Source organism: Falco naumanni, chromosome 8 (genome assembly GCF_017639655.2).
Source record: "Falco naumanni isolate bFalNau1 chromosome 8, bFalNau1.pat, whole genome shotgun sequence".
NCBI lineage: Eukaryota > Metazoa > Chordata > Aves > Falconiformes > Falconidae > Falco > Falco naumanni.
The window spans coordinates 9,859,837-9,882,826 of record NC_054061.1 but is presented as its reverse complement, the minus strand read 5'-3'; the positions used below and the strand labels follow the sequence as shown (position 1 = coordinate 9,882,826).

Genomic DNA, 22,990 nt, shown 5'->3' with positions numbered 1-22,990 from the left:
GCAGTAAGAATTGGGAGGGAAATCCTAAATTATTTTTCTTTGTTTTGGTTTTTTTTCTTGTTACTGAATACGGCTTTGGTATCAAGGTGTGTTTGGGCCATTCTGACCTTTTCCCACAGGTTGGTGTGGGTATAACTGGTAAAGAGAGTGCTGCAGTGGTGGGATGATGGGAGGGAGATGTGGTGGTGACAGAGCCTGTCTGCGGTTGGGACACGGGTCGGTCTCTCCTCTTTGGTTGTCTCCACTTCCAGGCTGGGATCTGCTCTCACCTGGCCAGGGCTGATACCCACTGTAGTTCCTTCAGGAATGGGGAGGTTAGCCAGTTGTCTAGGATCAGGGAATTGTTTCACTTTTCTTTTCCCAAAAAAGCTCTATTCCTATAGAAAATTTTAAAACCAAAACCTGTTTAAAAGTTCATCTCCCCCTCTCAAACCCTACTACCTCGTGGCTGACTCATGGGAAGACCCCTCAGTAGCAAAGAACATACTTTGGTTTTGTCCTTCAAATGGATTCACAGTTCTATCCACTTTTAAACTACCATAAGCTTTTTCTTGCTTTTCCCATTCCAGATCTTTTCCAGCCTCTCCCTAGGATTGACTGAGATGTGCTATATCAGGTTCGTTCTCTCCCTGTTGGCCTCCCCGCTAATTCCATACCCAAATACACATACAGAAATTATCTCAGGATTCATGGCAACACACAGCTCTTCAGGTCTGCCGCTAACCATCTGTACGACCTCAGGCACTTTACTTCTCTGTTCCAAACTCTGCTGTGAACCTGCACACAATTTTATTTTGAGATGAAAAGGAGCGTTAGGGATGACCACGCGCTAAACCAGGACTTGGCTTTGGCTCCTGTTGTAAACACTAACAACTGTTCTGGTCTGAGAAGTGTGTGGCGGCAGTTTATCACAAGGATTTATACTGAGCTGTGTTGGCCTATCTGGCCAAATACATAAGTCACACAAAAGTATGTTTTCTTCCTCAGATGGTGCTGACCTGCCCCTCTGGACAGCTGCAGCCTGCTTGTGTGTGCTCCAGCCCCTCTGCTCTGATCTGCTTTACTCATTTATCCACCTGTTTCAAACCTTGCAAATGACTTTCCTCTCCAAATTCTCCTCTCTTCACTGGAGAACAATGCACACAGCTTCTTCCCACATAAATTACATTCCAACACTTTGATGTCATCTTTATTTTCCTCTCTTGAGTCTCCTGAGAAACTCTGCACAGATGACAACCTTTTTTTTTTTTTTTTTAAATCTTTTTCTTTGGGGGACACCTGAGCAGGGCTACTTTGCTAGACCTTTTAGCATCATTAACAACATGTGTCGTGAGCGGTGACCTGCTCAAAGAGCAGTGTCTATATGGTCTTCCAGGTCCTGTGTGGGCTGAGAAAAGGTTTTTTCCAATAACACTGGAATGTCTTCTGAAGACAACGGAGAGACAGGGGAGGGATGAGGATTTGGCAGTATAATTTTATAATTAGCACAGCTGCTATTTGAACTGTAGCATTGAACTCAAAGAATTTTAACGAGGCCTCCAGCTCGATGTTTTTCAACCTTGCCTGAACGCTTACCACTTAGGTTCATACTGAGGTGCTTTAATAAAAGCAGATGGACTTCCAGAGGTCTTGAGTGACCTGGACCTCCTGTCATCTCAGCGGGAGCCAAGTTATTTTAATAACACTTTCAGCTATTTTTTTGAGATATGAAAGGGTATTAGTGGTGTGCCAGCTGGCGTACCTCTGTTTTACAAACAGCCCTGAAGATGGCAAGAACTCCTCTGGCTGTGTGGGGAGGCTGAAATGATATCTCTAATTCTCTTACCTTGACAAAACGCAGGGAGTGACTCAAGTGTGTCCCATCCTTATGGAAATTAATTGTGTTAATGGGATCATTAGAACTTAGAGCTACTGTCATCAAACTGGTTTTTGCAGCTAATGATGGTTCTTGGGATGATTATGTCATAATGAAGGCGGAGAATCTGGTCATCTATATATATGTGATCTGACCTGAGCCCTTTCTTTGGGTTTCATTGAGCAATGCACCACTAGAGTCAACGTAGGCAAACAGCTGCCACCCTCACCATGAAAATAGAAGGTGCTTCGGTGGTCCTTGCTCTGGCATTTTTCTGCTTCTTCTCAGGTTAGTAACTTCTGATGTTCTTCATGTCGAAATCTGGGACTGACAGAGGATACAGCCTGGGACCTCCCGTAAAGACGGTGACACAGACTATTAGAGAGCCCTTGTTCTTTAAAAAGCCTAGTGGCATAACCAGACCATAATTTTTTTTTTACTGTACTACTCGTATTTGTTTGATACAGCACGTTCTTGGTAATGGCCTTTTCTCTTGCATGTGAAAATGGTAAAGTTCTACAGATAGGTGAAAGTGTCTATTTTTAGTAGAGCTAACGGTTTAAGAACAAATGGAATAACCACAATCCCTGTCGTTTAAGTGGAGGAATACAAATTTCTAATCAGACTAAATTTTTGTATAAAAAGCTTGACTTTGAACAAAAGTGTAATACAATTTTTGGTGAATTCAGAAAAATAAGAATTTCTTGTCACCACTTGCTGAGGAATGCGTTTCCTATGGCTGCAGCAGAGAGGCTTCAGCAGGAGTGTAGGCCTGATGCAATGGGCTTTCACTTTACTGCCTATTTCTATTGAAAAAGAGCTAATGGAGGATTTCTTGATGGTTCCCTGTGATGCTACTGTTGATGCAAGAGAAAAGGATGAAACTTACTATACCAGCTCTAAGTGGCTTAGTAGAAACAAACTCCTATCAGCTACCCGCCTGCTGACTCATTATTAATTTGGTAATTTATGTGCAGTACCACAAATGGAATGGAATGGGCCTTGAAAAGGAATTTGTAGTTTTGGACAAACAGTGATATGGCCTAGCTCTGGTATCCCAGTTGTAAGTGAGGATGAAGGAAAGCCAAAAATATTTGCGTAAGGTTTGATGCAACTACTAAGGCAGTAGGGTAAAATAATAGAGAAACAGTTAATGAACCATCCGTGGAGCTTGGGTTTTAAGCCTGTGAAAAGTAACACAGTAAAGGAGGGCACAAAGATGTAAAAAATAGATGTGCTTTTGCATTTGAATGACAAAAAGTGCAGTGTTCCAGAAAATCTCTAATGCCCAGTCCTTTCTGTCGGTGTACAATAGCGCATTGGAGTAGCTTTTATCTAGAGGTATTTGGGTGGATTAGGAAATGGCATCAAGTATTTTGATTAAATGCTTTTGATTTAAAATTTCCCTTCAAAGATTTTGTATGGTTTCATTGTTGATTTTTCTGTCACAGACGCTGCCAGCCAAGCATCGATTAAGGCGAGTCCAACCTTTTCTATTCTGTTTCTCCTTTTGTTGTGCCAACTGCACTGCTTAATGCATGCTCTGAGCAAAGTCGTTTAGATGGACTATACTTGGCTATCATAATGCTTTTTCAGCGGTGGAATAAGCAGTTAATTTCTCCATGTTTAAAGACAATACTTTTGTAATACAGTGACGGCTCTAGCTGACAGTGCGTGTTTGGTGCACCGTGCTGAGCACATATCTGAACAGCTCTGGGCTGGAAATCTCATGAGCTGAAGTCAGAAATGGCATGAATTATATTTCTAATGATATTTCAGGATTGTGCTTCTGATCCAGCAGAAACCCCTGCTTCTGATAATTCCCGAGTTTGATAATGAAAAGAATTAAAACGGGTCCTTTGTGTCTCAGAAAATTATTTGATTCAATGACTGAGAAACCAGCTCTGTTCATGTTTTAATCAAACACGCTTGTCTCTCCTTAGTAAAAACCCATTTGGAAAACATAGTAGCCAAAAATAAATGGTTCATTGATTCTCCCAAGTCTGCGTTTCAGCCACCCAGCAGAAGGGGCAGCTGGTTGCTGCAGCGTTACACAGTATTACTGCGCTGCTTCCTCAGAGGGTTGTTCTTTTTTGGGCTTCTGTCTTGCACCTGAATCGCTCTTCAGTCACTCTTGTCGATTCATTACGCTTGCATCCCACTGGCACTTCTATGGCTGTATTTTCTGCTCTTGACTAACTTTATGACATGGAGTCCTCCCCTGCAGCGGGTAGCAATTTGCAGCTGTATGCAAATTAAATATGTATTCCTTTTCCTGTGAATAATGGCCCTCGCAACGGGTTTTGAACTTTCTCGTTATCTTTTCTGCCTCGGGAGCTGCGAGCGGGACTCTGGGTGCAGCCTGCACCACGCGTGGTGTGTGGCAAGGGATGGGGATGAGGGGGGTGGTAGCTCCAGGCCTGGTGTGAACAAATTTGCTAGTGAGAGCTCGTAGCCCACCCAAAAAAGCTTAAATGTGAATTAACTATTCTCAGGATCTCAATGACCTCTGAGGGAGCTTCCCATGACTGTTCTCCTCTGCTTTTCAGAATGAGTGCATGAAAATTTGGTCACTTCTGCGCAGCGGGAAGTTCTCCTGTCCCACCAACAAGGAGCCGGTCAGCAGCCCAGATGGCAAAGCAGACCTCAACAAGTGCCTGATGTGCCAAAGGCTGCTGTGAGTACTGGCCACGTGCTGGCTCCAGTGGCCATCCTGCCAGCCTGCAGCATGTTGCACCTTCCTGTAGTGATGAGGGGGGCTCTGGTGTACAAGCATAGTCCTGGGACACACAGACCAGCTGGCAGCTCTTCAGGAAACCTATGAACTCAGTAGCTCTCTCCAGCTCACCACTTGTGGGAGAGAAACCACAGGGTGTGAGGAGCAAATCCAGGGTGAAAAGATGCATGGATTTAGTTTCTTGTTTTTGTAGATGGTGTTTAATAAGATGGAAACACCTGGATGTTAGGCAGAGAGAAAGGATAGCAAAATGCCCCAATGCGGAGGTCTGGTCCCTCTGATATCCCACTGAGCTGGAGCCCCAGCGCTGGTCCGTCCCGCTGCCTTGCGCAACGGGGAGGTGGGGTTGGCAGGACTGGCCTTTAATCACTAGCTATTTTGGTTTTACATCCGACGATTGCACGCTGCTCCGTCACTCATGCCTCCCTTTCTTGCAGGGAGAGAGACTCAAAAAACAAAGGGAGTGGTGGAGAGGCGATCAGGAACGTGAACTCCTTGGGAGAGGTGAGGTGAAACGTTGCTACTGAAGCCAGCTTTATTGGTGCACCAGGAGCAGCATGATGCGGTGGCACTGCATCTTCTGCCTCTGAACACCCATTTGCCGAGTGTGTCTCCTTGTTGGTGGCGTGGGAATCTGGCTTGGTTGATGGGGAACGGTCCTGCCGTGGGAGCAGGACACGTGTGCTCTGCCTCGGGAGGAGGATCAAAAGGAGTGTGAGGCTTTGTGCTATCCACGAGCACAAAAGAAACCCGCACTCCTCCTCCTCACAGCTCCTCCCAGGCAATCTAGTCCCTGTCCGGCAATTACCGATACGGCATATATGGTCTGTGCCTGACCCAGAGTATAGGTTGCGGAGGATACCTGACTGTTTATAAGGCACCCTTGGCATCTGACAAATGATTAATAGCAATGATGGTGCATGTGAGCGCTGACTAGGGCAGGGTGTGGGAGCAGGCTGGCTCTAATTGTCCCTTGTTTATCTCGTTGATGCACCTGGCTAGTTCTTTTTACCCATAGCTGTTTTTCTAGATAGCAGGTCTTTATGGGGAGGGAGTTGTTTTTTTGAGCTTTGGGTTTTTATCCTAGATAGGAGTGAATTGGCTTCCATCAGATAGTGTCGGTTGCATTGATTTTTTTTTTTTTTCTCTTTTTCTAGTTAAGCAGGGTAGCTTTCTAGGTCTTGTGTGTCTGGGTAATTTAAAGGTTTTGTAAAGTATATCTGTGCTAAAGGAGATCTTCTTTAAACACCTGACTTGCCAGTGTGTGGTCCTGAAGGCAGAAGGACAGTTTCACAGTCTCAGGAAGAGACCTACATTGAATTTCTTTATTCAGCCATGTATTTTCTGTCTGGCTTTTGGCAAGTAATTTTCTAGCTTGACTTCCCTATCTGGGGGAGGGAATGTATTACAAATCACATGACAGATAACCTTAGAAGTACTGCATAAAAGAACCTAAAGACTTCACATGTGGCACGTGTTTATTATGCTGCAAACCTGCTTGTGTGCCCTGAAAGTTATAGGAAAGCTGTTCAGAGGAGTGTAAAGACCAGGCTGAAGGCTTAAGCAGGTCTTGCTACAAAAGACTTTTGTGAAATAGAGTGCTTTGGTTCAATTAATGTGTTAACATTGTGTTAAGTGGAAGGTAAAAATGCCCACCTCTTATGCTAGCATACCTGGAAATGTGAGGTGTGCTAGGATTTATATTTTTTTTATGCCTCCAGCTTCATCTTTTTACTGTGTATGGATTTTCAAATTCTTGGTAGTGTGGTCTCTCACAAGAGATGGGAAAATGAATTATTTCCTCATTCAAAATTCACTAAGAAATTATAGCTTTTATACTTAGAGCAGAGACTAGATCCTTCGGGCAGGCTGTTGCATGTCTTATCTAATAGAAATAGAAATAAGGCTGCCCTGGATGCAAAAGACAAATCTGCTCATCTAAACATATCGATTTATTTGGTTTATGTTGCATGCTATAGTTTAAGAGAATGTATCAGGCAGACTGTGGTTTTCCACTGAGTTACGCCTCAAGGAAACAAAATAGGGTTTGAAATGTAATTAATTGGGTGAATAGTTCTTTGTGGATTTGTGGGACGTGTGTCTCTCAGCATATCTATGTCAACCATGCTTTTGGCATTTCCATAGGATGAGTGCCGTGAGTTTCGGGATTTGTTCAAGAAAGGGAAACTTTCCTGCACTAGAGAAAATGACCCTGTCCGGGATTCCTCTGGGAAGCAGCACAGCAATAAATGCATCATGTGTGCAGAGAAGTTGTGAGTACATCAAAAAACGCCTTTTCTGTTGAGAAAGTGGCTGCTGGAGTGACCTGGCTGCCGACGCCAGCGGACGGGATTGCTCACCCCTCTTGCAGCCGATGGCGGGGGAAAACCTCTCACTCCCTGGAGCACCGTGGTATTCACTTTCTCATCTTGCTTCTCTTCCAGCAAAAGGGAGAACGAGCGGAAGTTATCTAAGAACAGACAAGGAAAAGATAAGGTGAGATTAAAGTATTAGGCCGGTCAATATAAAACTTTATTGGATTTTCACCTGATAGAGAAAGGGCAACATTATTCTACTCAGTTGCTCTGTCTCCACTGATTTAATTTTGAGATCCACTTCCCTTTCCCTCATTATTTCTTCATGCTCTTGAATCCCTCAAGTGAACAACTGTGTGCCTGAACGTTATGGTCTGTCCCACTGACCTGTGGACCTAGGGACAGGCAAATCTCATCCTAATAAGAAACTGGGTGTGCTCTGCTGTCCTGAAACCTGGTGGAGAGATCAGGGCTGCTGTGGGTGCTAATTAGATGAAAAAGAAAAATCCGGGTTAAAAGCTTTAAATCTGAACTCTGCAAAGCTCAAGAGATTATTGTGTTCTGTGAGGAGAGCTCAGCTCTGTGCTATCTCCATGGGCCAGTGGCTCAGTTTTAGTTTTTGTTGGAAACCTTGTTCTCACAGAGCTGCCGTTCGCCACCTTCGCCCTGCCACCCTGCAGCCACCATGTCCCTGTGCACTGATGCTTTGCTGGCAGAAGCAGCTCTGTAAGTGGAGAGAAAAAGCACTTTCCAACATTTACCTTTTAATTTCTGCTATGGTAGGGGCTGCTGCGGTCCCCTTAAGCCTCAGTCTTTGGGATAATCCTGTTTCACTGTTTTTCCAAACAACTTTGGCAGAAAAAAAATGGAAGCATAAGTGAAATTTGCTGATGGCAAAGCTGGGAGGCACTATCAGCAGAGGAGGATCAGCACATCACTCAGGACTAATTGGATAGCACTGAGGCCTGGAGTAATAGAAACAAGATAAAATGTAATAACAGTGCAAGATCACACAGTCAGTGATTAACAAGGATTCCTGCTTGTCAGTTAGAAGTGACAAAGGACAAGAAAGCCCTGCATTTACTAGCGGGTCAGGGATACGACAGGCCATGAAGAAGGCAAATGCAAGTCTTAGATGTACTCAGTGAGGTTTTTGCAGCAGAGGTCGGGAAGTTAACAGAGCTCCAGAAATGCTAGTTCAAAGGGAGACTGTTTGAGAGAGGCTATTAGGGAAAAGCAGATCTGTCTTGGAGGTGGATGACCAGGGTGCTGAGCTGGGCTGGTCCCAGGGAACAAGGCACAGAGGGGCTGGGAGAGCTTGCTGGGGGACAAAAACATTGCCTGAACTGCACAGAGGTGTGAGCACGCACTGGTGATGTGGTGAAGCAGTGAGGCTTTCAGGGAGTTCCTCTGAAGCGGGGTGTGACATTTATTTCTGATGGGAGCAACGCAATGTGGCTCTTTGTCACAGCAGGTGCAGGCTCATCCTGTGCCAGACCATATATCTCCTACCCGTGGCTAGTTTGGCTCTAGGGAAACATGGGGCTTCGTACTCTGAGTGTTTTGCTAGTGTTAGTCCAGTAGGAAAGCTGAGGTGCCCTGGATGGGATGCAGGACATGATGCTAGGGAAATTCTTCCCTGGCAGAGAGAATGGGGTGATGGAAACTTCTGAACAAACCAAAGGATGAGGTCAATGACCTGCTAAGGACCTTAATGCAAGCCAGCAAAAACTTCCCTATTGTGAAATGGGCAGAAAATTGCAAATGTTAAAACCTATTTGTAAAAAATACAGGGTAAGTGGGATACAGTTACTTATCCTCTCTACTTGCTGTTTGGAACCGGCTATTGCAGTGCCTGAATTAGTTGAAATTAGGGGGATTGAATGTTTACATCCATGTTACATAACAGAGGCAAATTAACGTGGTTTCTGTACAGCAATTTTGAACAGGGAACAAATTAATCATTCACTCTGCAAACAACCTTCCGCTGCTCGTGGACCATTAAGTATGTTTGTATTGTGCTTTTATGTTTTAACTGCTGCTTCTTGATTGACGTGTGCCAAACTGTAGTTGGTTTGGGGGATGCTGCTTGTTTTGTAAATTAAATTATCCGAGCTACAATCTGGGAAAAGGCTGTAGCTGTGTATTAAGGAAGTGGGAGGGACTTCATTACTGTATCAGTCACATCATTGGCATGCTTTGGATAGCCCAACAAGGAGGATAATAATTAGCTGGACTATGCTAGAAAACTCCCAGCACGTGCTATGCAGGCAGAAGGACCCATAATTTTTGTGACTCACTCCTCTGTTTATATACTAGGTAGCTGGAACTGCACGCCCTCTTCTCTCTCCCACACCCAGGATCTCCTGTGATGCACTTGTGATGGTTTAATATGATCCTGTCAGGAAACTCCAAGTTTCTAAGAATCAGATCAACAAGGTGAGGAGGACAGGGTGCCATAACTGTTGCTTTCCTTCCACAGGACGACTGCAGTGAGTATCGCTCCCAGTTTGAAGCTGGTGGCCGACTGTCCTGCACGAGGGAGAATGACCCTGTCCGGGATTCCTCTGGCAAGCAGCACACCAACAAATGTCTCATGTGCGCCGAGAAGTTGTAAGTACAGCTTCCTTTGAGCAACAACAGCAAAGAGGGAAATCTCCAGCTGCAAAACTGCAGCTTCTGCCTGTGAAGCTGCTCTGGGCGATGCCTGGGAGAGTCCTGAATCCCAGTGGCCCTCCAAGAGATGCTCCGGCAGTAGGGCTCCAGCCATTGCCCCTCTTCCCACTTCCCTTTCAACGCAAAGGGCCCAGGGGCAGGTGAGAAGCAGCGTGGAGTAGAGGAGGAGAAGCAAGGCTGATAGAGAGCAACCCCCTTCCTGGGGGACTGTCGGGCGCTGGCAGCTCCTGAGGAGTTTCCCACACGTGTACTTTGCCTTCCAGATGCTCTCTCTCTACTCCCATAGAGCATATGCAGAAGCAGCCCTGATATGAAAGCAGCCACCTGGATCCAGGATGTAGCGTACAGTGGGAATGGTGAGGAGAAGGGAGAAGGCTTAGGGGTGGGAATTAGGAACAGGACCACCAGGAACAGGGACTGTGGATGGGGAGGTGGTGCCTAACGACACGATGCTGGCTTACAGGGCAGCCCTGGGTACTGGCAGCACTCGCATTGCCATAGCACTTTGTTTTCCTCCTCTCCCTTTCTTCCAGCAAAAAAGAAGCCCAAAGAGGAGGTCAGTCTGGTGGAACTGCCCAGCGCAACAAACCGCTTGCTTCAAAGGGTACAAATCAGGTGAGATGGAGCTCAGAGTGTGCCCTGAGCTCAGAGAAAGGGGCTGGTGACAGTCTGTGGGATCCTGATGGCCAGGTACTGTTTGTGGTCAGCCTGGGGTGACCATGGTGCTTGGGATGCTGAAGCCAGTTAACGATGGGGGGGAAGCAGATTGTATTGCAAAACCTCTCTCATTTGTGGGATGGACCTGTGTGTGAGCTTACAAAGTGGGCACGTTTGAACCTGACAGAACATCTCCTTTCATTTTCCTGGTGGTGTGATGCTATATGAGAGGTAAGGGGCAGGTTCAGACGCCCCACAGTCCTGTAAGCCCTCAGATGATAACATTTGGTGGGTATTAAAACCAACGAGAGCGTATGGAGCAAGCATCAAACCTGCTTCCCTAAGAACAACCCTGTAATTCTCTGGGTCTGGGAGAAGAGGGGAGGACAGGAGCCAATTTAAATTGCTGCTGCTTTGGTTGTATAAAAGTTGTTTCTATGTTTGGTTGTTGAATGTGATCCTGCCCCTTTTGCAGAAGAACTGCGGTGGTTCAGGGTCACAGCAGGGTATGAATGAGAGACGTCCCTTCTCTTCAAGCAGAGGGTGAGTTCAGCAGCACCTGGGGTGGCACTGTCCCCCGACCGCCCCACCAGCCCTGGCACTGGTTTATGACCCTTCCACCAATGTTTTTTCCTAGAGGTGGTTAGGAGGTTAATCGGAGCAGGAATGGTTCAGTTGCACACAAGTGACACTGGGATGGAGAATTGAATGTTGTGGTGTTTGGTGCTCAGTACAGCACTTCTCCCCACTGGCTAAGCTGGTGATGGGGAAGAGACACATGGAGCGGGGCATGTTGCTCATGCAACGCTTGCTCCTTTTTGGTCTCGACTTTGCTGTGTACAAAGCAGCAGCGATTGCTGTGCTCAAAATCCCTCTCAGGATACCTTTGCCCAGCAAATCCTGCCTCCTGGCAAGGCACACGTGTCTGCCTGGCCCTGGCTTATCCTCACCTGCTGGCTTGGAGGCAGTATCTGGTGCACCATGTGGGTTTTGGGTGCAGGTTAGACACTCCTGTTTGTTTTATAGCTGCTGGACCTGAGCAGGACTCAGCTGCTGCTTTTTCAGAGCCTTTGCTGGGAAGCTGTGAGACTTCTTGCTTTTGGCTGGTTCAGTCCTCTCATCTCCCTATCTACTATGTGATGCCAACAGGCACAGGTGCAGAGCCCTGGGGTGGTGATGCATTTGAGCTGAGCACAGGGCAAGGTTTGTCCCAGTGTCACCTGTCCCCCCATTAACAGGTGACTGGGGGGCTTCTTGCCTGTTCCTGTCCTGGTGGCTGGGTGGATGCTGTAGTGCAAGCAGCTCCCTGAGAGCTGTGGGGGTCTGCAAGGAGGGTGGGCTCACACTAAGCTCCCCCTGTTTTGGAGGGGTGGTGTGATGAGCTGCCTCTCTGCTTTCTCTCCCTGCCAGCCCACAAGGAAATGTGGCTCAGAGTGGTCGGAACTGCAACCCAGCACCTGGCCGTAAGACACAGAGCAAAGACACAGACTCCTACCAGCTGGTAAGCCCACCTCCTGCATCTCAGATGTCAGCTGCATGGGCAGGAATGGGGACTTCTCCTGCAGGATGCTCTTCTGCTGGTGTTGAGCCTCCACCAGCTCCGTGTGTTTCTGTGGGGCTGGAGGGACCATACTACAAACTGCCTCAGCTTTTCCTGAAGCCTTTAGCACTGACTACTTTTGGAAAAGAGATGTTTGAGTTAAAAGTCCTGGTAGGTTGTTCAGGTACAGCAATTTTGATGCATTCCAGAGGAAGCATTAGGCATGATAGTGCCAGTCTGCTTCAGGGCTTAGTGGTATTTCCTGGTAGCACCGGAGGAGGAGTGGATGCTGGTGAGCTTGACTGATGAGAGGTGGTTCAGAGAAAATCTGCTCCTCTCCTCTTTCTAGGGCCACCTGTGAGTTTTGTCACAGGCAATTCCTCAGAGCCAAAGGAGCGGTGGCACTGACTGTTGGGACCTGTGATGTGGGACTTCCAGTGGGGTGGCTGCCTGCCCCGGGCAGCAGTGCAGGCACATGGGTCGTGCTGCAGGCAGCAATGTCTGGTGCGTAGGAAGGCATCTAGCAGAGAATTGCAAAAGTCAGCATTGTCTGCTTTCACGTCATCAGTAATTACCTAGATGAGGGAGGAAGCAGCATATTAATAAAATTGGCAAGTGATGTTTAACCAGCAGGTGCTACCACAGCACCCCAATGTCACTGTACCCCCTGTGCCACCTGGCATGAGACCTTCCTTCCCTGTGGTGCTTCCTGCCCTGTAGTGCTGTTGATAAATCATCGTTCTGTGTAAAATGCTGCATCTCCAGGTGGGACAGGAGGCAGAATGTCATCTCCAGCCCAGCTGCAGCTCTCCTCAGGTTACACCGTTTGCAGTTGTTACAACATGTTTTGTAGCACCTGGAGAAGGGGATGGGGAACCCCTTACTCACTCCTTTGTCTTCATCATTTTTTAAACACCGGGAGCTGAGGTGGGTGGCCAGGCTGAGGAAGGGGCTGTGTGTGCCAGGGAACAAACTGTGGTATCTCTGACCTCTGCTGTTTGAAATTTGCTATGGCTCTGCAAACAGCCGCCCTGGTGTGCTTGTAGGGTGGGGACCTAAGTGCAAAAGGTTTTTCGGGGTCCCCAGAGGCCACTCCGTGTGCTGTGAGCTTGTCCTGGCTGTGTCATATGTGGCTTGTTAGGAAAGCTGTGTCTACACGTTCCCGTTCTCATGTTTGAGAGGAAACAAGGCACCCTTAATGAGTTATATATGTTCGTGTCTCTTAACTTAGCGGGTGTCAGAAGCTGTGCTGTGTGTCGCACAGCCCCCAGGCAGTGGGGGTCTGCGGGGAAACTGCTTTTTCCTTAACTTTGGTCAACGGGCTTCATCTTCATTCTCCAAGATAAAATGGCATCGAAGCCCTGATAAGGAGGACTAGGGATCGATAGCAGAAGTTTTCATCCTCTTGTGGATCATCCTTGGTGAGAGAAATACACCTGCCCTGGACCAAGGTGGATCAGATGAGTGGGTCTGCGCCTGGCAGTGGGGCAGGGAAGGATCTGTCCCCAAAGCTTGGCTGGCCAGTCCAACAAGAGACCCTACCTCTTTACAAGCCCAGCCTTGCTGGAGGTGTGGTGGACGTGCTGCAGGGCAGAGGGGCCCCCATGACAAGGCTTCGTTTGTAAGCACATGTAAGTCATGTCAAGGAGGGTCTTGCAAGTGAAATAGCACCAAATGTAACTTCTTTCTCTCTTCAGCTGGACTGTGATCGAATTCTGCACGGGGTAAAGGGTGGAAGGATTTTCTGCAGTGAATCCTCACAACCAGTCTGTGGCACTGATGGGAAAACATACAAAAATGAATGTGACTTGTGTTCAGCTGCCATGTGAGTAGGCGGAGAGATTTCAGTAATACAGGGTCACCCACCATTCCCGAGTGTCTTTTGCAGCACAGTGTTTGTTTTGATATATCATGACTCACTATCAAGTATGTCCTTGGTGCCTTGCTGTTAAGCAAACATAGATCAAAATTCCTGAGGTTAATCTGATGACAGCTAATTAAGATACACAAGTTTCTAGAGTCCCCTATTCCCTTTCTGCCCAATCATAAGATTGTTTGGGGAGTAATAAATGCCATCATATTGGAAGTAGTATCAAAGTATTAAGGAATTCACAGAGGACTGTCATGCTGATGGCAGAGTGCTTTAGCACTGCAAGCGAATAATAAGCAGTGTCTTGTCCTCCTTTTTGCAGGAGAGCTTCAAACTACATCACGGTAAACTACCGAGGTGAATGCCGAAAGCCTGCCCCTGAAGTGGTAAGCAGCACGGCACGGCTGGGCTGGGGAAACATCAGTCTTTTCCCTTCCCTTTGTGAAACTCCCCTGTCAGCACCATCTCGGTTCGGGGGTCCTGATCCAGGCAGCTGCAACGGAGAGTGAAAAATGTATAGATGGCCATCAGTCACCAGCTGCCCTGCTGTGCTCGTCGGCAGCAGCTGGGGGTCAGCACCTGGACCCTGCAGGCAGGTTAACTAACAGGTTAATTGAATGAACAGGTGAACGGAACTAATGAGTTAAAGCCAGGCTCTGCAGGTGATTTTCAGCCGGGAGGCACGGTGTGCTCTGGTCCTGTTAGGGTCCTCTTGGGGGGTCCTTCAGGCTAGGAGGGCTCAGTTGTATTGCAGGCTGGGAGGGAAGAGGGCTATTGGAGCCCCCTCTCCTCTGTTTTGTTTGCTGGTTTGTTTTTTCCTTTTTCCCCTGAAATGGGGTGTCGCTGAGAGGTGGAGAAAACATCCACCTGAAGTGCCTCTTGGCTGCGTGTAGCATCTCATTTCTCACTCCAAGTGCATGCTGGAGAGCCAGCCTGGCCCCAGCAGCTGTAGCAGGATCATTAGAGCCCCAGGAGTGGGATGCTTGTGGTCCAGGTGTTTAAATAAATGTTCGGGCTTGGATTTAATATATAACTTGGGCATGGTCTCCATGTTTTACCTAGGCTGTATGGTAGGAGTGTGACACATCTGGGAAAACTTCTGGCTTTCCTCCTGAGACTTTGGTGAGGCCAGGAAGACCAGAACTGCATAAACCATAAAGGGCTCATTTCCTAAAGAATATCCAGGGAGATGGCTCGGAAATGAAAAATATTCACCAGCTGGCATACTTTTGGCAAAGGTCTTGAGCCTTGACATCTTGTGTGATCCCACGTAGCAGATGGGTTAAACATTTCTCAGTTGTGGTTTGTCTTTCCAGCAGTGGAAGCTCAGCAGTCTCCAGCACTTTGGTTTGCTGCCAGGGTCTCCCAGTTTGGGTCTCTTGAGTGCATGGGATGCCCTGTAGCACTCGGGGAGGGCTGTCCTCTGTATTGGTGTGAAGTCTTGAGGAACTGAATATTCATCCCCAGGGAAATACTGAGATTTGCTCCTGCTCCAAACCTGGAGAGAATCAAAATATTGAACCAGCTAAAGAGAAGGTCTGTAAAGTTTCAGGTGGGAGCTTTGGCTTCTGAACGTGGATTTGCTATCAGTGTATTTGTAGGCAATTAAGAGCTTTTCTGTGGGACAGCTGTCGTGTCATGCCTTCCTGTGTTCAGTGCCAGGTTGCCAGCAGATGTCCAAAACACTAAAAAATAAACATCCCAGCTCCTTTTCCCGTCTTCTGTAAAGCAGCAGAGTGCTCTCAACTTTGTTTGAAGTTAAACCATAGTGCAGAAAGAACTAATTTTGCCTGTGATTATACTGGAGGCTTTCACATCACAACAGTGATGGAGCCACTGTTGGCTTGTATATTCTGGGAGCACAGGGAAACCAGGCACTACGAAATCCTGTGGTGACTCTGCTCATGCTGCCCAAGGCAGATGAGATTGGGTATACCAAGGAAAGTGAGACATAGAGAGGATTCCCACAAAACTGTTCCCAGTCTGGAATTCCTTACTTTTTTTGTGTTTTACCAAGCTGCTACAGCTCTCCAGCCTTTGCAATTAGAGGAGTATGCCATTTACTGAAAGTCAGACAGCTTGTAGCTATGTTAAGTATTCCAAGGAGAGTTGCATGCAATTAAAAGGGAAAGCGATAAGCTTTTTCCTTAGGGCAAAAAAAAAGCTAAACATAAACCCCCACGCACAACGATTTATTCTTTATTTATGTATATTATGTCACCAGAAGAATCAGACTGGAAACTTATGGAAGCTTATGAACAATGTACAGAGCAATGTTATTTTCAGTACTGAAGTTCATGGTCATTTGTGGTGTAATGAATTCTTCTTTTTGCTGAAGATTCAGACACTCGGTATATGCTACTGAAATGCAGAGGAAACCAGCTCTAGCAGTGCTTTTGGCATCAGAAATGGTTTTGGACATTTGCACTGTGCGGAATGAAAATGCAAAGGCCTCTCTTTAGGCTTTGGAGGAAGATAAAAAATTGTTGCCCCAAAATGTAATATTTTCTTGAGTTGTATTTTGAAATTATCCAGGGAGAGTGCTGGGTTGCCTGACAAAATGTGTGTCCAAGCTGCCTCATGCTTTTGCAGCCCAATGTCTGCAGCCAATCCTCCCTGCCAAGCTCCTACTGCATTTCCAGGTGTTTCTGGCAACTCTCCCTGCCTGGTGACCAGATTGCCATCAGGGAAGGATGTTTGTAGGAAGGGATAGGAGCTGTATGGTTTGAGAGAGAGACACTAAAGGGTGTATCTGTGGACTACTCTGGTGGGAAAACCTTGCTGCAGAGAGAGTCTGTCCACAGCATTTTGGCTCACCACCTTACCTAGGAGATCTGTGCTGTGACCAACTTGCTTTGATCCTGTTGTGCTTTACTGAAGATAAATACAGGTCTGGCTCCTGGTTATCTTTTTCAGTAAGCTAGCTGGCCAGTAGGTCCTGCAATGCTGTCATATGGATGAATTAATTGTGGGTCTTTCCAGCACATTTCACTTTTAATGCTGCATATCTTGCAGTTCCTTTACTTGTTCAAAGGTTTGTCCACAGATCATCTGTGTGGTAGTCACCGGTCTGCTCACGTTAATGCATAGGTCAGGGGAGAACGGGAATATCCAGTTTCTTTCTTTTTCTTTCTTTTTTTTTTTTTTTTTAAATCTGCTTCTTAACAAACAGACAACTCCCAGGTTTGCAATAGGCAAGTCCTGGTTTTTTTTTACAATGCTCTTTATTTTGTCATGCTTCTTCTTAAGGTGGTGGATGGACGAAAAAGAACAAAAAGCAGGACCTTTCCCAGTTAGGTAGTAGGTGTGGAAATCACCTAGCTTCAGGCTAAAATTAGTCTTTCTTAGGCTGGCAGTGACCTAACTTGCCTGCCCTGGTGCCAGGCTTCTCTGCAGTTGTTTCTTGTGGCCATGGAGCTGGCCCGAGGGGCTGTCAGCCAGTGTCACACAGCAGTGGTCATGCTTGGAGACGGACTAATTTTTTGCTCTTTCCTTCTAGAAGTAACGGAGTTCAGACTGCCAGCAAACACCAGGGATCAGCTGTGACCAAAGGTACAGAGAGAGGGGCAGTGATTTACCCCCTTGGCCAGCCTGTCCCCTGGACGTTGCCTTGCACAAGGGTTGGAGTGTCCAGCCTTGCCTGGACATGCTGCAGGGCTGGGGCAATGGGCTCTGCATCGTGCTTTTCCCTCTCGCTGCAGCCAGGGGATGGTGGGGCTGAGCCTGCGGGAATGGGCAAACATTCTAGTGCCTGTGGTGGCGGGCTCTGCCCATTCCTTTTCCCCTGGCTCTGTTTTTTCAGCCAAGCTGTCCCTGTGGAGTGGGGAGGATGCTAGCAGACCAGTGTGCTGCCTGCCCCCCATGGCAGGGGTGGCCCCGAGCCCCTACAGAGCATGTGAACATCCCAGCTTTGAGGTTTCCTCACAGCCCTTTCATGTCCCTTTGCTTTCTGGGAATATAGTAATGAACTGTCTTCCCCCCCCAGTTTCCCTAGGGCAAGTAAAGGAAGAGTTGATGTTGAGCATCAGGGGAGCTGCTGAGTCCCCAGCACTGCCAGAGCTGCCTTCATCCCCTTCTGCAGCGAATGGGCCCGTCCTTGCTCAGGTGGAGGGCGAAGGGCTGTGGGTACCCGGTTGGGTGTCTTCCCAGGTCTGGCCCATGCCTACCATTGCGGTTTCTGCCGCCTTGCTGTGTCTTAATGTGCTTTACAATAAAGATAACTCAGCAGCTTCATGTCACTTTTCTTCACCGAGCCTCGCAGGAAGGACCCATGAGTCCCCACTCTGGCTTTGCAGTGCCTGCCCTTCAGGCAGTAAGCAAGCACAGATGCCCCTGGGGTGCACCAGCTGCTGTAAATACCGGGCAAAGTTGTTGAACCAAGGGTGGAAAAGCATATCTGAGGTTTTGTGAGGAGGGACTGGGGTCAGGTTCTTCCTGACTCTTTGTGAGGTCTTGGGTCCATCGCTTCACCACTCATTCAGCCCTTTTCTCTTGCCTGTAAAATGGACATTAAAAGATGCTTACCTACCTCAGAGGGTTGTTCTGAGATGTGATTGGTATACATTTGGAAACCCACAGAGGAAAACTGGTTTTAAAGCACCCCACATACTGGGCTGGCAGTTTGGCTGTTGCAGTAAGTGCCCTCTTCCAGGCTCTGCAGCTGAGGCACTGGGAAATCCAGACCACTTCATTTTGAGTGGCTGTGGGAGGCAGATACCATCTAACATCACCGATCAAGGTGTGTGTGGAGCCCTGCCAAGCCAGAAAGATCTCTGGGATCTGGAGATGTGAATTTGGCCAGCAGTATTTCTGCCTCTGAGAGGGCAGAAGTGCTGATGGCATCCTTGAGGCAGAACTGGCCAAGCAGGAAGCTCAGCCATCTTTGGTGGCCCATGGACCTTTGCCAAGTGCTTCTGGGTCACCCTTCTGCCTTGGCCTGAACTTCCTTCCCTGCACAAGGGTTCAGCCAGTGCCCATCTTGGGAGCCACCTTCTGTAGGGAGGGTTCCTTTTTTTTTGGGTCTTGGTGCTTGGGGAGATGGAGAAGCAAGCACTGGCACAGGTTGCCCAGCAAGGTTGTGGAGTCTCCATCCTTGGAGATACTCAAAAGCCACCTGGCCACCATCCTGGGCAGCCAGCACTAGGTGGTCCTGCTTTGAGCAGGGGGTTGGACCAGATGACCTCCAGCGGTCCCTGCCAACTTCAGCCCTTCTGTGACTGTGTGTGTTGAATGGCTTGAGCTATTTAAGGAAAAGTGATGATGTTTTGTGACTGCACTGATTTACAGACAGTTCTGATCCATCCTTAGAATGAAACCATTTTCAGATGAAGCCAGGTCTTTAAGCCAAGGGCTCCCCTGGCTCGTTGCAGGCAATGTGTCTGAGAACAGGGTGGGATTTGCAAAGCAGGAGCCTGTGATGGTGTGTTAACAGAAACCTGCTGGCAGGTTGCACGCACTTTCTGTACTTTCTTTTATAGCTGTTACTTAAAGCAAATATGTTCTTTATTTGTATAAACATTATTGCAGGACATTTCCAGAAGACCTTGAGTGAACATACACAGTGTTTGAGTCCATTTTAGCTGTGACCTGATCTGTAAACACTTTCTGTTGCAGATAAGGCTGAAGTGACTTTCAGATTTTGGCAGGATTTTACCTAATACCAATTAATTTCACTCGCATAAAAGAAATAGATTTTTTTTTTTCCAATTAAGTTATCAAATCCTTTTCTTCTGATGTAGTTAATGAGAATTGATTTTAAACTCTCAAAATGCTTACACATTTTATTTCTGCTGATAATAACAAAATCCAATTTTATTATCAGCTAACTGACATGAGTAGTTAATATTTTGTATGCTGATTTTTAACGTGAACAAATAGTATGATTTAGAAATAAATTATGACTGCCTATTTCTATGTGGAAAATCCCCCCACCAAGTACAGTCATGCAGGGTGAAAGTCGCCAGTTTGGTTCTGGTTAGCTGTTTTGGGGGATGCAAAGTCTGTCTGCCTTTGAGCTGTGATGAAACAAGTAAATTCTTGAATGTTATTTATGCAGCCTGAGAGTGATGAATATCACACAGTAAAAATGTTCTCTGATGATGTCTTCTCGCTGATTCTAGCCAAAATCATGTGCAAGGGCATCTACATGAGTTCAGAAAAGTAGTGCACAATTTGTGACTTTAAATAAATCCTTGCAAATGAAAATCAGTGTACTTGAAAGCTATTATGTTTTGTAGTGATTTCAAGTATTTAAGTTTTGAAATAATCACCCATAAAACCTGCATTAACAGTGCTCCAAGAGCAATGAACTGATGAAGACAGTGCCCCAGTAGCTTCTTCTGTCAGTATTTGAACACCACCTGAATTTCTCCTGCTGCCGGCAGAAACTATCACCCACAAAAATCACAGCTGGCAATAAGGGATCGTTAATCAGATTCCAAACCTGTCTGCCAAGAAGGTGCAGGACAGTGACTTGCTAAAACCTCCTGGGCTGTGGTGAGCAGCCCTGCCAGAGGCAGCGATGCTGACTCCCTTCTGTGCTCAGCACCCTGCCCGGTCAGTCCTTTCTTGCTTTCAACCCCCTTTTGCAAATCGCTCCAAGGGGTCGCCGATGGTGTCTGTCCTGAGCAGCGCTGCGTGCGCTGGAACTCTGCCTGAGTGATGCCAGGTGTTATTTCTGCAAGGCTGCTGGGGAGAAGGAAACAAAGGCTCAAGAGGTTTTGGGGATTTATTGCCCTTTCTGTTACGTTTGCTCTTGGTTACCCTTTGTGGTGCCCTCTAACACAGTAATGAGGCCAAAACAGTCCTCTACAAAACTGGAAAGGTACCAGCACTCTAGGGATTCTTCAGTTTACTGTAAATTACACTTTATAAAGGGTGTCTCTTGCCAATATCCACAGACCCCATGTGGTTCACAGCAGTTTCTGAGGTTTTACAGAGCTGGTGTGATGAATTGACAGCTTCGGTCTCCAGGTCTTGCAACACAGTTGGGTTTTGAGTTACACTGCTCTCTGCAGGAAACTTGACTCTCTTGCCTTTTTTTTTTTTTATTATTATTATTTTTCATAAAAGGTTTCAGGTACTTATGCAATTCTTCAGGGCATGCAGATGCTGCTGTTGGTGTACAGTGAGGACTATTGACTCTGGCAGATGCCTCAGCAGACCTTGAACTCTCCGTGGTGTTTCTCACTCCCCTACAGTCTGTCCTTTTGGAGCCTGGTAGCTCTGCCCACCACCTCTCTGCTGCTCTCGCAGCCACCACGGAGGGAGACCCCATGCATGGCAGCATGGTGTGCTGCAGCCAGGGGACCTCTTGCAGTCTGCCACAGTAGACGGTGCTAGAAATCCTGCAGTTTAGGGGCATCTGCTTCTCCAAGGACTGAGTCAGTCATGACATGGAGAGCCTGATGCCATTTGTGCAGTGAAGCCCCTCTGGATCTGCTTCAACGCTCTCTTTTCTGGCTTCCCCTACATCCCTGTGATTCTTAGTCCCACCAAGCAACAGCTGCATATGGGTACCTAGGGATTTCAGCATGATTTGCTTTGATTATCACAACTTCTACTCCACGGCCCATCTGCTTTTATCCTGGGGACGGGTGATTGGGCCTCTCTCTTTCCTCTTTTTAGGGCTCCTGTTTGGCATCTGTTCGCACATCTGTCTTTTCCTGCAAGGGTCTTGCTACCACAGGGACCTCTTGTCCAGGCCATTTCCTTGGGATCTCCCTGCTCCAGTCTGCTGCAGGAATCCTCCTGCTGCCCAGCCTGCCCACCAGGACTGCAACACGAGAATTTTCAATGTTTTCCCCTGCATAAAGGTGTGAGCAACTCCACTCGAATTGTTTACTGAAAATAGTAAGATGTTAATGCAACTACTTGCAAATTAAAAATCCAGTTCCTTGATGCTGAAGCTCCCAAGAGAAACAGTTTAGCGTTAGGTGTAGTAACAACTGCACACTTGGTTTGAGGATAGGAAGCGTGGACAATTTCTGCATATATTTCTGAAAAAATGGGTGAGTTGGCTGTACTGCCTGCTGGCCTCCAAGTGTTTGCTTCCTTTCTTGGCCCATGTCAGTGACATTCTGCAGAAATGGTGACAGACAATTCGCATCTGGGACTAGAGGTAACCTGGAGAGGCAGCAGAAGAAAAGAGCAGAGTGCTCGTGTCCAGGGCTGCTCGGCCAGGTGGGCTTTGCAAACCCTCCCTCTCCTGGCATGCCTCACAAAGGGAAAATAAACAGGTAGATGTCAACACAATGTGGCTGCAAGTGGTGGTTGCACAAACACAAGGGTGTAAGCACACAAGAACAACCAAAGGTCTCCTCCTGCAGCTCCATGTCTACCCTGGGTGGGATATGCTACCCCTTTGGCTCTGGTCCTGAAAGGCTCTGTCCTGGTGGACAAACAGCTGGTGGAAAAAACTTTACTGAATCACTTTCTGTGAAGCAGGTGGCTCGCTGGTAGGGTCACAGCATGGATCTTCCTTGTGCACAGGACAGGAGCCCAAAGCTGAGCACTATGTGCCTTGGCTGACGTGGGGGACAGCAGACATGTGCTATAGCTGTGGTGTTGTCTTCCAGATCCCAGTTCCTTCTCTAGATCCTTGACAGGTGTTTGCTGTTCTGTCCCTTTAATCTGTCCCCTATTGCAAGCTAGTCCCCAAATGTAGAATTAAGAATTGCTTTGATCCTGACAGAACATGCTGAGTCAACCTATTTTAACTGTAGATTTGGTTTGCAAATAATATCTCCTTTCTGATGAGATTCAGGTGTCATCTCTGTGGACATTGGCAGGAATTTCCTTGACCATGACAGCTTTTACAGAGGCTGGCAATTAAGTTGTCAAGATAAATTTTCTTCTGCCAGGAAGCATTAACTGATGCTAGTCTTGGCTGGAATGAGCCCTGAGAGGTGGATATTGTAATCAAGATGAACGAGGTCCTTGTAGCTGAGGCCTGCATTGACCTAAAGGTTTGGAGTCCTTGACATTTGGTAGAACTGGGATAAAAGACAGGGCAGGAGACATTGGGGCTGAATATCAGGGAGCAAGGATGAAAACAAGATAGATGACTAGAGATCTCTCTAATGTCATTAGAGATTAATGCAGCTGGAAATGCTTAGGGAGACTTCAGCTTTGCAGATGCAAACTGCAAACTACTAATATTAGCAGAGCTCCTGGGTATGAGAGCAAAGAGAATTTTCCATTAGGTAATCCCCCAAATCATGTTGTTTTGGATTTGCTTTTCAAGTGAGAAAGATGTTGGAGATGTCCTTCTCTTAGAAAATAAAACTCAGATGATTCAACACGAGCTTGCTCTGTTTAAATTATGTCAAAAATAGATCTG

The 22,990-nt window shown here is 47.0% G+C and overlaps 1 protein-coding gene across 1 annotated transcript; it reads left to right on the top strand.

Moving 5' to 3' along the window:
* Positions 1-4,353: 4,353 nt before the first annotated feature.
* Positions 4,354-22,975, top strand: LOC121092533 (serine protease inhibitor Kazal-type 5-like). Its single transcript, XM_040603730.1, has 12 exons — positions 4,354-4,532; positions 5,030-5,096; positions 6,738-6,865; positions 7,037-7,088; positions 9,360-9,520; positions 10,117-10,198; positions 10,716-10,783; positions 11,651-11,741; positions 13,478-13,605; positions 13,973-14,036; positions 17,150-17,202; positions 21,277-22,975. Exons 1-11 carry the CDS (start codon positions 4,414-4,416, stop codon positions 17,153-17,155), a joined length of 966 nt encoding a protein of 321 aa, XP_040459664.1. The 5' UTR covers positions 4,354-4,413; the 3' UTR covers positions 17,156-17,202; positions 21,277-22,975.
* Positions 22,976-22,990: the final 15 nt, after the last annotated feature.

Coding starts and splice junctions, on each gene's coding strand:
- LOC121092533 (XM_040603730.1), top strand. CDS start 4,414: ATGAAAATTTGGTCACTTCTGCGCAGCGGGAAGTTCTCCTGTCCCACC. Junction 6,866..7,036: donor ATCATGTGTGCAGAGAAGTT/GTGAGTACATCA, acceptor CTTCTCTTCCAG/CAAAAGGGAGAACGAGCGGA. Junction 9,521..10,116: donor CTCATGTGCGCCGAGAAGTT/GTAAGTACAGCT, acceptor CCTTTCTTCCAG/CAAAAAAGAAGCCCAAAGAG.